This window comes from Branchiostoma floridae, chromosome 9 (assembly GCF_000003815.2).
Source record: "Branchiostoma floridae strain S238N-H82 chromosome 9, Bfl_VNyyK, whole genome shotgun sequence".
Taxonomy (NCBI): Eukaryota; Metazoa; Chordata; class Leptocardii; order Amphioxiformes; family Branchiostomatidae; genus Branchiostoma; species Branchiostoma floridae.
This window is the reverse complement of record NC_049987.1, coordinates 22,172,455-22,184,071: the sequence shown is the minus strand read 5'-3', so window position 1 is coordinate 22,184,071 and position 11,617 is coordinate 22,172,455. Positions and strand designations below refer to the sequence as shown.

General features: G+C 43.8%; 1 protein-coding gene and 1 long non-coding RNA gene across 2 annotated transcripts in view; both read left to right on the top strand.

Annotated features, from left to right (window-relative positions):
* The window catches only part of LOC118422313 (trafficking protein particle complex subunit 10-like), a 25,551-nt gene extending 13,934 nt beyond the window's left edge, over positions 1-11,617 (top strand). Inside the window, exons 16-39 of the mRNA XM_035829832.1 lie at positions 1,160-1,215; positions 1,750-1,805; positions 2,027-2,146; positions 3,034-3,261; positions 3,620-3,761; positions 4,249-4,471; positions 4,752-4,956; positions 5,716-5,816; positions 6,345-6,480; positions 7,439-7,600; positions 7,981-8,037; positions 8,125-8,181; positions 8,371-8,427; positions 8,609-8,665; positions 8,752-8,808; positions 9,018-9,074; positions 9,260-9,316; positions 9,502-9,558; positions 9,645-9,701; positions 9,788-9,844; positions 10,034-10,090; positions 10,288-10,364; positions 10,661-10,818; positions 11,255-11,617. Of these exons, the coding sequence (XP_035685725.1) occupies positions 1,160-1,215; positions 1,750-1,805; positions 2,027-2,146; positions 3,034-3,261; positions 3,620-3,761; positions 4,249-4,471; positions 4,752-4,956; positions 5,716-5,816; positions 6,345-6,480; positions 7,439-7,600; positions 7,981-8,037; positions 8,125-8,181; positions 8,371-8,427; positions 8,609-8,665; positions 8,752-8,808; positions 9,018-9,074; positions 9,260-9,316; positions 9,502-9,558; positions 9,645-9,701; positions 9,788-9,844; positions 10,034-10,090; positions 10,288-10,364; positions 10,661-10,818; positions 11,255-11,613 (2,650 nt within the window). The 3' untranslated portion in view covers positions 11,614-11,617. The remainder of the gene's footprint in view (positions 1-1,159; positions 1,216-1,749; positions 1,806-2,026; positions 2,147-3,033; positions 3,262-3,619; positions 3,762-4,248; positions 4,472-4,751; positions 4,957-5,715; positions 5,817-6,344; positions 6,481-7,438; positions 7,601-7,980; positions 8,038-8,124; positions 8,182-8,370; positions 8,428-8,608; positions 8,666-8,751; positions 8,809-9,017; positions 9,075-9,259; positions 9,317-9,501; positions 9,559-9,644; positions 9,702-9,787; positions 9,845-10,033; positions 10,091-10,287; positions 10,365-10,660; positions 10,819-11,254) is intronic.
* Positions 4,776-6,482, top strand: LOC118422554. Its single transcript, XR_004831929.1, has 3 exons — positions 4,776-4,956; positions 5,716-5,816; positions 6,345-6,482. It is a non-coding gene; the product is annotated as an uncharacterized LOC118422554 (long non-coding RNA).

Below are 11,617 nucleotides of genomic sequence, written 5' to 3'. Positions count from 1 at the left end.
CTAACAGGACATTTCCATCTCTCTCCCCAGATCCTGTGTTAGATTCAAACTAACAGGACATTTCCATCCCTATCCCCAGATCCTGTGTTAGATTCAAACTAACAGGACATTTCCATCTCTCTCCCCAGATCCTGTGTTAGATTCAAACTAACAGGACATTTCCATCCCTATCCCCAGATCCTGTGTTAGATTCAAACTAACAGGACATTTCCATCTCTCTCCCCAGATCCTGTGTTAGACTCAAACTAACAGGACATTTCCATCCCTATCCCCAGATCCTGTGTTAGATTCAAACTAACAGGACATTTCTATCTCTCTCCCCAGATCCTGAGTTAGACTCAAACTAACAGGACATTTCCATCCCTATCCCCAGATCCTGTGTTAGATTCAAACTAACAGGACATTTCCATCCCTATCCCCAGATCCTGTGTTAGATTCAAACTAACAGGACATTTCTATCTCTCTCCCCAGATCCTGAGTTAGATTCAAACTAACAGGACATTTCCATCTCTCTCCCCAGATCCTGTGTTAGACTCAAACTAACAGGACATTTCCATCCCTATCCCCAGATCCTGTGTTAGATTCAAACTAACAGGACATTTCTATCTCTCTCCCCAGATCCTGAGTTAGACTCAAACTAACAGGACATTTCCATCTCTATCCCCAGATCCTGTGTTAGATTCAAACTAACAGGACATTTCCATCCCTATCCCCAGATCCTGTGTTAGATTCAAACTAACAGGACATTTCTATCTCTCTCCCCAGATCCTGAGTTAGACTCAAACTAACAGGACATTTCCATCTCTATCCCCAGATCCTGTGTTAGACTCAAACTAACAGGACATTTCCATCCCTATCCCCAGATCCTGTGTTAGACTCAAACTAACAGGACATTTCCATCCCTATCCCCAGATCCTGTGTTAGACTCAAACTAACAGGACATTTCCATCTCTCTCCCCAGATCCTGTGTTAGACTCAAACTAACAGGACATTTCCATCCCTATCCCCAGATCCTGAGTTAGACTCAAACTAACAGGACATTTCCATTCTCATTCCCCAGATCCTGTGTTAGATTCAAACTAACAGGACATTTCCATTCTCATTCCCCAGATCCTGTGTTAGACTCAAACTAACAGGACATTTCCTTCCCTCTCCCCAGGTCCTGTGTTAGACTCAAACTAACAGGACATTTCCTTCCCTCTCCCCAGGTCCTGTGTTAGACTCAAACTAACAGGACATTTCCATCTCTCTCCCCAGATCCTGAGTTAGATTCAAACTAACAGGACATTTCCATCTCTCTCCCCAGATCCTGTGTTAGATTCAAACTAACAGGACATTTCCATCCCTATCCCCAGATCCTGTGTTAGATTCAAACTAACAGGACATTTCCATCCCTATCCCCAGATCCTGTGTTAGATTCAAACTAACAGGACATTTCCATCCCTATCCCCAGATCCTGTGTTAGATTCAAACTAACAGGACATTTCCATCCCTATCCCCAGATCCTGTGTTAGATTCAAACTAACAGGACATTTCCATCCCTATCCCCAGGTCCTGTGTTAGATTCAAACTAACAGGACATTTCCATCCCTCTCCCCAGATCCTGTGTTAGATTCAAACTAACAGGACATTTCCATTCTCATTCCCCAGATCCTGTGTTAGATTCAAACTAACAGGACATTTCCATTCTCATTCCCCAGATCCTGTGTTAGACTCAAACTAACAGGACATTTCTATCTCTCTCCCCAGATCCCCAGCTACCCGAAAGTCCAAGCAAATTATCCAATGACAAGGAAGACCAGATGGTGATATCTATATTGAGTTTTACGTATCTTATTACCTTGATATCAAACCTTCATCGACATATGTGAGAATCTTTTTCCATCTCTGTCCCCAGATCCCCAGCTACCTGAATATTAAAACTGGATGTTAGAAGAAAGTCAGACTCTGTGTATCAAGTTTACAATTACATAACTTAAGGGGATTCTGTGTTAGACTTAAACTAACAGGACATTTCCATCCCCAGATCCCCAGCTACCTGAATGTCCAGGCCGAGTGTCAGGTGAAACCTGATGGCAGTCTGAACTGGTCCGGCATCAACTGCCCCAGTTCAAGTTTACAATGGCACAACATCACAAGATTCTATGTTAGATTCAAAATAACAGGACATTTCTATTTTCATCCCCAGATCTCCAGCTATCTGAATGTCAAAACTTGATGTTAAAAAAAGTTTCTTTATCAAGTTTGTAATAACACCACATTAGGTGATTCTGTTTTACTTCGAAATATGAAGGCAATTTTCATCTCACTCCCAGATCCCCAGCTACCTAAATGTATCCGGCATCAACTGCCCCAGCGCCAGCCAGTTTCTGGGTTAGACTCAAACTAACAGGACATTTCCATCTCTCTCCCCAGATCCTGTGTTAGATTCAAACTAACAGGACATTTCCATCTCTCTCCCCAGATCCTGTGTTAGATTCAAACTAACAGGACATTTCCATCTCTCTCCCCAGATCCTGTGTTAGATTCAAACTAACAGGACATTTCCATCTCTCTCCCCAGATCCTGTGTTAGATTCAAACTAACAGGACATTTCCATCTCTCTCCCCAGATCCTGTGTTAGATTCAAACTAACAGGACATTTCCATCTCTCTCCCCAGATCCTGTGTTAGATTCAAACTAACAGGACATTTCCATCTCTCTCCCCAGATCCTGTGTTAGATTCAAACTAACAGGACATTTCCATCTCTCTCCCCAGATCCTGTGTTAGATTCAAACTAACAGGACATTTCCATCTCTCTCCCCAGACCTCCAGCTACCTGAATGTCTAACCTTCATCGACTAGATGATGGGAGGAACATTAATTTTTCTATCCCTATCCCCAGATCCCCAGCTACCTGAAAGTCCAAGCAAATTATCCAATGACAAGGAAGACCAGATGGTGATATGAGTTTTGAGTTTTACGTATCTTATTACCTTGATATCAAACCTTCATCGACATATGTGAGAATCTTTTTCCATCTCTGTCCCCAGATCCCCAGCTACTTGAACGTCCAGGCGGAGTGCCAGGTGAAACCTGACGGCAGTCTGAACTGGTCGGGCATCAACTGCCCCAGCGCCAGCCAGTTTCTACGGCGACAGGACTCCTCCCACTCGCTGGTCAAAGGTCAGGAGGTCGTGAAGGAGGAGGGCGACCTGAACCTGGAGGTCGGGAACATTACCCTGAAACCTGGAGACAATAAAATCTGCTTCTCCACCACTGTAAGTGTTGTTTTAGCCAAGTTAGCCAAAAGTTTGCGTAGATTGCATTGAATCTGTTATTATTAGTGAATGTTGTGAAGTATGCATTATCTTTATACTGTACAGTCAAGTCTGTATTTATCACCACCTCTGCATTTTTAGTAAGTGCCACTTTTTGGTGGTTAGATAAATTTTACCACTGACACAAGCATAAAAAATCCTGTCTATAGTGACCACCCATCTACTGTGACAATTTTTCTCAAGTTCCTTGAGTGGTCACTATATATTATTACAGTAGACATGTTTTACCATTGCCATCCTTTTTTTGTACCTTACACCTTTTGGATAAAGTGTTTAAGCTACTTTTCTCTTCCCTCAGGTTGAGAGCCGAGGCCTGTTCACAGTCCGACAGCTAGTCCTGAGACTGAGCAGTGCTGAGTTTGTCTCCTCCCGGATCTGGCCCCCATCCTCGTACGAAGTCGCCAGTCAGAACCCGACGGTGACGCTCACACCTCTACAGGGTAGATACTGTGCTGGTTTTTTTTTTATAATTTATACGTTTTCTCGATATTATCTGTTGTGTCAATTGGCTGAGTGACTTGGTTATTGGACAGTTTCAAGATCAATTGGTCATGGGTTCAAATCCTGGCATTCCTTACTAGACATTGTTCACTTGGGAAAGGCACTTCACCTTCCATCACTTTCCTCACTCCACCCAGATGTAACATGGGTACTTGACTGATTTCAAATACCATGCTATAGACACATGCATTGGATAACAGCCCACTGCCCCTGTGGCCTTGAAAAGTGACTAAGTGACTATTAGAATATCTTTACCTTTTAACAGTACATGTATCTGTGACACTTTCCAATTCTTAAGTGACCAGTGTCTTAAACTTTTAACATTCAGTCTGTTGAATCAACATGTTATAGTTCAATTAAGAGATGTTGAACCACCTATTAATAGCAGTATGCTTGTTAATTGATCACCTGTATTGTACATTGCAGACCTCCTGGCTGGAATCCCTCAGCAGATCCAGGTGACCGTGTGCACAGGTGACCACGTTTTGCCACAGGACACCACGATAGGGTTCTCCACAACCCCCCAACTCACCCTCCAGGCACCACAGGACAGACATGGGAAGGTCACCAAACAGGATGCAGGTGAGGGCAGAGTTCAAAGATCACTAAACAGGATACAGGTTACAAAGTTTGAGTCCAGAGTTGTAAGGTAACCAAACAAGACACAATAACTTAAAAGTTTATATTCAGAATTAGAAATATGTACACTAATACAATATAAGAGCACTGTGGAAGCCAACCATCAGCTCCAGCTGACTGTTTTTGTAACAGTTGACAAGTGTTAATTTCTCCTCTCCATAGCTGAAGATGAGTCCCCAGATGATGTAGAGTACCAGTAAGAGGAGGAGGAAGGCTGTCTGGTGCTGAAGCTGCCGACTGTGGAGGCGTACCTTTGACTCCAGCTAAATGTTTATGCTACATCTGACCAGTGTTAACTTCTTCTCCTCCACAGCTGAAGATGAATCCCCAGATGATGTAGAGTACCAGTCAGAGGAGGATGGAGGCTGCCTGGTCCTGAAGCTGCCCACTGTAGAGGCGTACCATCGTCTCCAGCTGACCGTCTGGGCCACAGCGGAGATCCCTGACCTGGGGTTGGCTGGACAGGAGGGAGATGCCACCAATGTGGAACACAAGGTAACGCTAGTTCACTTTTATCCGTGGGGTAACCTTTATCCATTGTTTTTAAAACAGGGTATGTACGGATATTTTGTCAACGTGTGTTGGTTTCAAGCTGCAATATCCTGAAAATACTGCAGTTTTAAACGAAATTCCGTTTACTTGATATCTGTACATAACCTGTTTTAAAATCAACGGAAATAGGTTACCCAACGGATAAAGGAGAACTAACGTTATACAAAGCACTGACTGCAGACCATGGATAATTGAAAATGTTTGTTGTTCAGTCGTGTGGACTCTTTATCATGGTAGACCAATTTGGAAAACAAGGTACATGAAGCACTGACTGTAGACCACGGCAAGATGATGATAAAAATGTTTGGATGAGCTAGGGTCTATCTTTTTTCCAGTTATGTAATTGACTCTTTCTGTAAACAACAAAGCATGCTGCCAGGTTATCCAGTTCAGTTTCTGTTGATTGTCCATTGTTCTCACATTACTTTTACTAGTTTTAGCTTACCTTCTTTTTAGGAAGCATTCAATGATAAATCTAGACAACTCACTGCTCCTTTATCTGTGATAGTTACTGCAGTGACGGTGCTGGAACTTGTTTCTTCGGCTCTTGTCGTCTCAGGAGACAGTCGACAGCTTCAGTCAGGGACTCAGGCAGTTATTTTTTATATTCTAAGAAAATGAACAAAACAAGTGTATATGAGAAATATTTTATCTATCCCAATAACAACCATTCCTTGTGATTTACTTTGTTTGTTTCTGCAGGTCTCCTTTAAGAGTCCACTAGTAAAAGATGAACCTGAGACGACCTTCATTTTCCACTATCCATTCCTGGCCAAGAACCAGCTACACACTGCAGGGGACAGGTAGCTTTATATTGATTTTTTTCATCTATTTCATTAATCTCCAAGAAATATTTGCATGGTTCATGATACAATATTTGATTTGAACCTCCAAGTGTGCTCTTCGCCTATGATGACCAGTTTGAATTTGTGTTTCATAGAATTTTGGCTATGTCCAACATACATGTACATATAAATGGCACCTGGATGCATGTAAATTTTGTTATTACACATTAAACATACAGATTAGCACAGTCAAACCTCTCTGTAATGACTACTTGGTGGATGTGAGGAAATAAGACAAGTAATTAATTCAGTCAGAAGAATGAGAGTCAATGAAAAATATGGTGTAATGGACTAGTACAGGCATGAGTGCAAATTTGATCCCCAAAAAGGCAGAATTAGAGCTAAGTAAAACAGGTTTCTGTGCAACACCATGACCTACTCATTATTTGTCTTATGATATGCCTGTTGAGAAAGACATCTTACTTGACTTATTTATGATTTCAATAATCATAACCTTTTACTTCTTCCCATGTGTTCCCTCTGTAGTAAGTTTGTGCATGTGGAGGTGGTTGGCCTGAGCAGTGCCAAGTTTGACCTACAGAACCCTGACCTCTCCATCAGTGACCTGCAGGACAGTGACACGGCTGTGAGATTGACACCGCTCCATCAAGACAGCCCCATGGTCAGTTTTATCTGTGCTTATTTAGTAATCTCCAAGCAGATCCTACAATGGCATCAGATAGTACCAAACTGGCTAAGGAGTGTAGTCAGCCAAAAGGTGTCCATTTGCCTTGTAGCGAAACACTCTCCTAAGATGGCTTCACTCCTCTGCCAGCTTTTGATAGTATCTTATGCTACCGTAGGATCTGCTTGGAGATTACTTATTTAGGTGTATGTCTTACTTAACTGTTAGGATGTTCCTGTAGCTCAACTGGTTGCGGCCTCACAGTTGAGCTCCTGGTTCTGATTTCGTTGGTAACTGGGAGACCCCAGTTCCCTGTGGAACAGGGCATCTCTGCACCTGTCTTTTGGAAGGGATGTAAAGTTGGGGTCCTGTGTTTGAGGAGGTGCCTTGAGCGCGCTATGGAGAAAGGACTAGCACCCCCTCCTGTAAAATAAACTTTTGCAATACAAACAAACAGCCCCAACCACAAGGACACCATATCAACCTTGTGTAGGAACAGAAATTCAATTGTCTAATATTCTACATTTCTACCATTTACATGTGACAGTAAGAGGTTGGTAGTTTGAATTCCAGCTTTTGTTGCTCCTCAAACTTGCACACTTAACTGGAAAGGGTTGCAGTCCTTAGGACAGGAGGATGTGGTACATGTCGAAAAGAGCTTGGGGAAATTCATTGGTACAATAAACCTGTAAACACTGTACGTGGCGTCGGTCTTCTCTGTCACAACCTAGGGAAGATTAGCTCTTCTGTGAGCTAAACTGGTGTGAGGTCTTTCAATTGAAGTCTTTTGTAACATTTTTCCCTCCCAGGTTGTGTACAGAGACCAGATGGTGTCATACCTTTGGTAGATTTTAACTCGTATGTGCCCCCCTCCCCCCATGTTGTGTACAGAGACCAGACCGCGTCGTACCTGTGGCAGATGTTAACTCTTACAGGCCCTCTCCCCCCCACCTAGATTGTATACAAGGACCAGACCGTGTCGTACCTGTGGCAGCTGCACCCAGAAGAACTGCAGGGACTGCCGCAGCTCAGCTGCAGGTTTTCTCTGCAGTACTGTCTGCAGGGATCACAGCAGCAGACTCCCTACAACTACAGCTTTACAATGAACAGCTTTAAGGTATGGAACAACAGTATCAACAACAATCAACCTACCCCGCAAAAGTTTGCAGTGTTGTATGCAAAGGTCTCCTTTATTTTTGGTTGATAGCACTGAAATTTGTAGTGATGACTTTATGCATATAGAAAAGACCAAATTTTACTTACACATTACCATTGCAGAGTTTAAAGCTATATGTACTGTGCATTTTCTTTATCACAGAGACATCAGTGGGAAGAACCAAGCTTGAGCTCTCTGTCATCAATGTTGTTTGTATTTACTTGTTCGTTTGTTTGTTTGTTGACCCCAGACCCTGTACCAGGTCGAGACAACAGTGGAGACCCCCCACAAGCATTGTTTGTATTTATTTGTTTGTTTGTTTGTTTGTTTGTTGACTCCAGACCCTGTACCAGGTAGAGACCTCAGTAGAGACACCAACAGGCAGTGAGAAGTGCCAGGCAGGAGACCTGTGTCCTTTACATTGTTTCTATTTATTTGTTTGTCTATTCACTTGTTATCTTTGTTTGTTTGTTTGTTGACTCCAGACCCTGTACCAGGTAGAGACAACAGTGGAGACCCCCACAGGCTGTGAGAAGTGCCAGGCAGGAGTCCTGTGTCATCGGTGTTGCTTATATTTACTTGTTTGTTTGTTTGTTTGTTGACTCCAGACCCTGTACCAGGTAGAGACGACAGTTGAGACCCCAACAGGCAGTAAGAAGTGCCAGGCGGGAGTCCTGTGTCATCGGTGTTTCTTATATTTACTTGTTTGTTTGTTTGTTTGTTGACTCCAGACCCTGTACCAGGTCGAGACATCAGTGGAGACCCCAACAGGTAGTGAGAAGTGCCAGGCTGGAGTTTTATGTCATCGGTGTTGCTTATATTTACTTGTTTGTTTGTTTGTTGACTCCAGACCCTGTACCAAGTAGAGACATCAGTGGAGACCCCAACAGGTAGTGAGAAGTGCCAGGCTGGAGTTTTATGTCATCGGTGTTGCTTATATTTACTTGTTTGTTTGTTTGTTGACTCCAGACCCTGTACCAGGTGGAGACAACAGTGGAGACCCCCACAGGTAGTGAGAAGTGCCAGGCTGGAGTTCTGTGTCCGTTACATTGTTTCTATGTGTTTGTCTATTTACTTATTTGTTTGTTTATTTGTTTGTTTGTTGACTCCAGACCCTGTACCAGGTGGAGACAACAGTGGAGACCCCCACAGGTAGTGAGAAGTGCCAGGCTGGAGTTCTGTGTCCGTTACATTGTTTCTATGTGTTTGTCTATTTACTTATTTGTTTGTTTATTTGTTTGTTTGCTGACTCCAGACCCTGTACCAGGTAGAGACGACAGTGGAGACCCCCACAGGCAGTGAGAAGTGCCAGGCGGGAGTCCTGTGTCATCGGTGTTGCTTATATTTACTTCTTTGTTTGTTTGTTTGTTGACTCCAGACCCTGTACCAGGTAGAGACAACAGTGGAGACCCCCACAGGTAGTGAGAAGTGCCAGGCGGGAGTCCTATGTCATCGGTGTTGCTTATATTTACTTGTTTGTTTGTTTGTTTGTTGACTCCAGACCCTGTACCAGGTAGAGACGACAATGGAGACCCCCACAGGTAGTGAGAAGTGCCAGGCGGGAGTCCTGTGTCATCGGTGTTGCTTATATTTACTTGTTTGTTTGTTTGTTGACTCCAGACCCTGTACCAGGTAGAGACGACAGTTGAGACCCCAACAGGCAGTAAGAAGTGCCAGGCGGGAGTCCTGTGTCATCGGTGTTTCTTATATTTACTTGTTTGTTTGTTTGTTTGTTGACTCCAGACCCTGTACCAGGTCGAGACATCAGTGGAGACCCCAACAGGTAGTGAAAAGTGCCAGGCGGGAGTCCTGTGTCATCGGTGTTGCTTATATTTACTTGTTTGTTTGTTTGTTGACTCCAGACCCTGTACCAGGTGGAGACAACAGTGGAGACCCCCACAGGTAGTGAGAAGTGCCAGGCTGGAGTTCTGTGTCCGTTACATTGTTTCTATGTGTTTGTCTATTTACTTATTTGTTTGTTTATTTGTTTGTTTGTTGACTCCAGACCCTGTACCAGGTGGAGACAACAGTGGAGACCCCCACAGGTAGTGAGAAGTGCCAGGCTGGAGTTCTGTGTCCGTTACATTGTTTCTATGTGTTTGTCTATTTACTTATTTGTTTGTTTATTTGTTTGTTTGCTGACTCCAGACCCTGTACCAGGTAGAGACGACAGTGGAGACCCCCACAGGCAGTGAGAAGTGCCAGGCGGGAGTCCTGTGTCATCGGTGTTGCTTATATTTACTTCTTTGTTTGTTTGTTTGTTGACTCCAGACCCTGTACCAGGTAGAGACAACAGTGGAGACCCCCACAGGTAGTGAGAAGTGCCAGGCGGGAGTCCTATGTCATCGGTGTTGCTTATATTTACTTGTTTGTTTGTTTGTTTGTTGACTCCAGACCCTGTACCAAGTAGAGACGACAGTTGAGACCCCCACAGGCAGTGAGAAGTGCCAGGCTGGAGTTCTGTGTCATCGGTGTTGCTTATATTTACTTGTTTGTTTATTTGTTTGTTTGTTTGTTGACTCCAGACCCTGTACCAGGTAGAGACAACAGTGGAGACCCCCACAGGTAGTGAGAAGTGCCAGGCGGGAGTCCTATGTCATCGGTGTTGCTTATATTTACTTGTTTGTTTGTTTGTTTGTTGACTCCAGACCCTGTACCAAGTAGAGACGACAGTTGAGACCCCCACAGGCAGTGAGAAGTGCCAGGCTGGAGTTCTGTGTCATCGGTGTTGCTTATATTTACTTGTTTGTTTATTTGTTTGTTTGTTGACTCCAGACCCTGTACCAGGTAGAGACGACAGTGGAGACCCCAACAGGTAGTGAGAAGTGCCAGGCTGGAGTCCTGTGTCATCTATGTTGTTTATTCACTTGTTTGTTTGTTTTTTTGTTGTTAACTCCAGACCCTGTACCAAGTAGAGACGACAGTGGAGACACCAAAAGGCAGTGAGAAGTGCCTGGCTACAGTTTTGTGTCATCATTATGTTGTTTGTATTTATTTGTTTATCTATTTATTTGTTTGTTGATTCCAGACCCTGTACCAGGTAGAGACGACAGTAGAGACCCCCACAGGTAGTGAGAAGTGCCAGGCAGGAGTTTTATGTCCCCTGAGACTGCTCATCACCTCCACATCCCAACCTGTGGACAGACAGGACACAGATTCGGTACCGCTCATGTACGAGGGTGAGTACTTCTTTGAAGGTTAGACATCCAGGTAATAAGATAAACCAAAAAACAGTTACTCAAGCAACTTTGGATACGGTCAGACGTTTCAGATATTATCCACTATCCTTTAGTAGAGGTTAAAGTGATTCACGCATTTCATAACAATCATATCTGCCCCCCCAAAAAATTGTTGCTGATGAAAAAGCTGCTGTTACTAAGCCTGTTAGCCATATCCATTACATGTATCTGTATCAATATATCTGGTATAATCACCTGGCATAATATACCATATGTAGCATCTCTTAACTCTTTGAAAATGGGGATGGAGAAGAAAGAGAGTCATAAACAGAAAGACACTATTATTAGACTTCAAAGATGTGTCAAACATTGACATGTATTTAGTTTCTCCCTTATATAATCTAAAGTAACCAGGGTTATGTCAAACCTTTTCCAGTGCTGGCAGACAACACCATGTGGGCTGTGTGCGGCAAGAGTTCAGGGGTCGTCTCCATGCCGACCGCTACCATGACAACCAAGGAGGTTCTGCTGGAGGTCATGCCTCTGATTGGTGGATACCTGCCGGTTCCTGTCGTCCAATTGTCCCAGTACCAGGAGCTACCCTCTCCAGACAACAATGAACTCTCCCCTGGCACCGTTAGACCCTCCCCTGACAGTGTTGAACGGTCCCCTGATGACAGTCATCCAGGACAGGTGTACTTCGGACATGGACAGGTGTACAGCTGTAGCCAGGCGCAGCAGGTGCACGTCTTACCTGCCAACAACGGGGGCAACCTGGTCATCACCTTCCAATGAACTT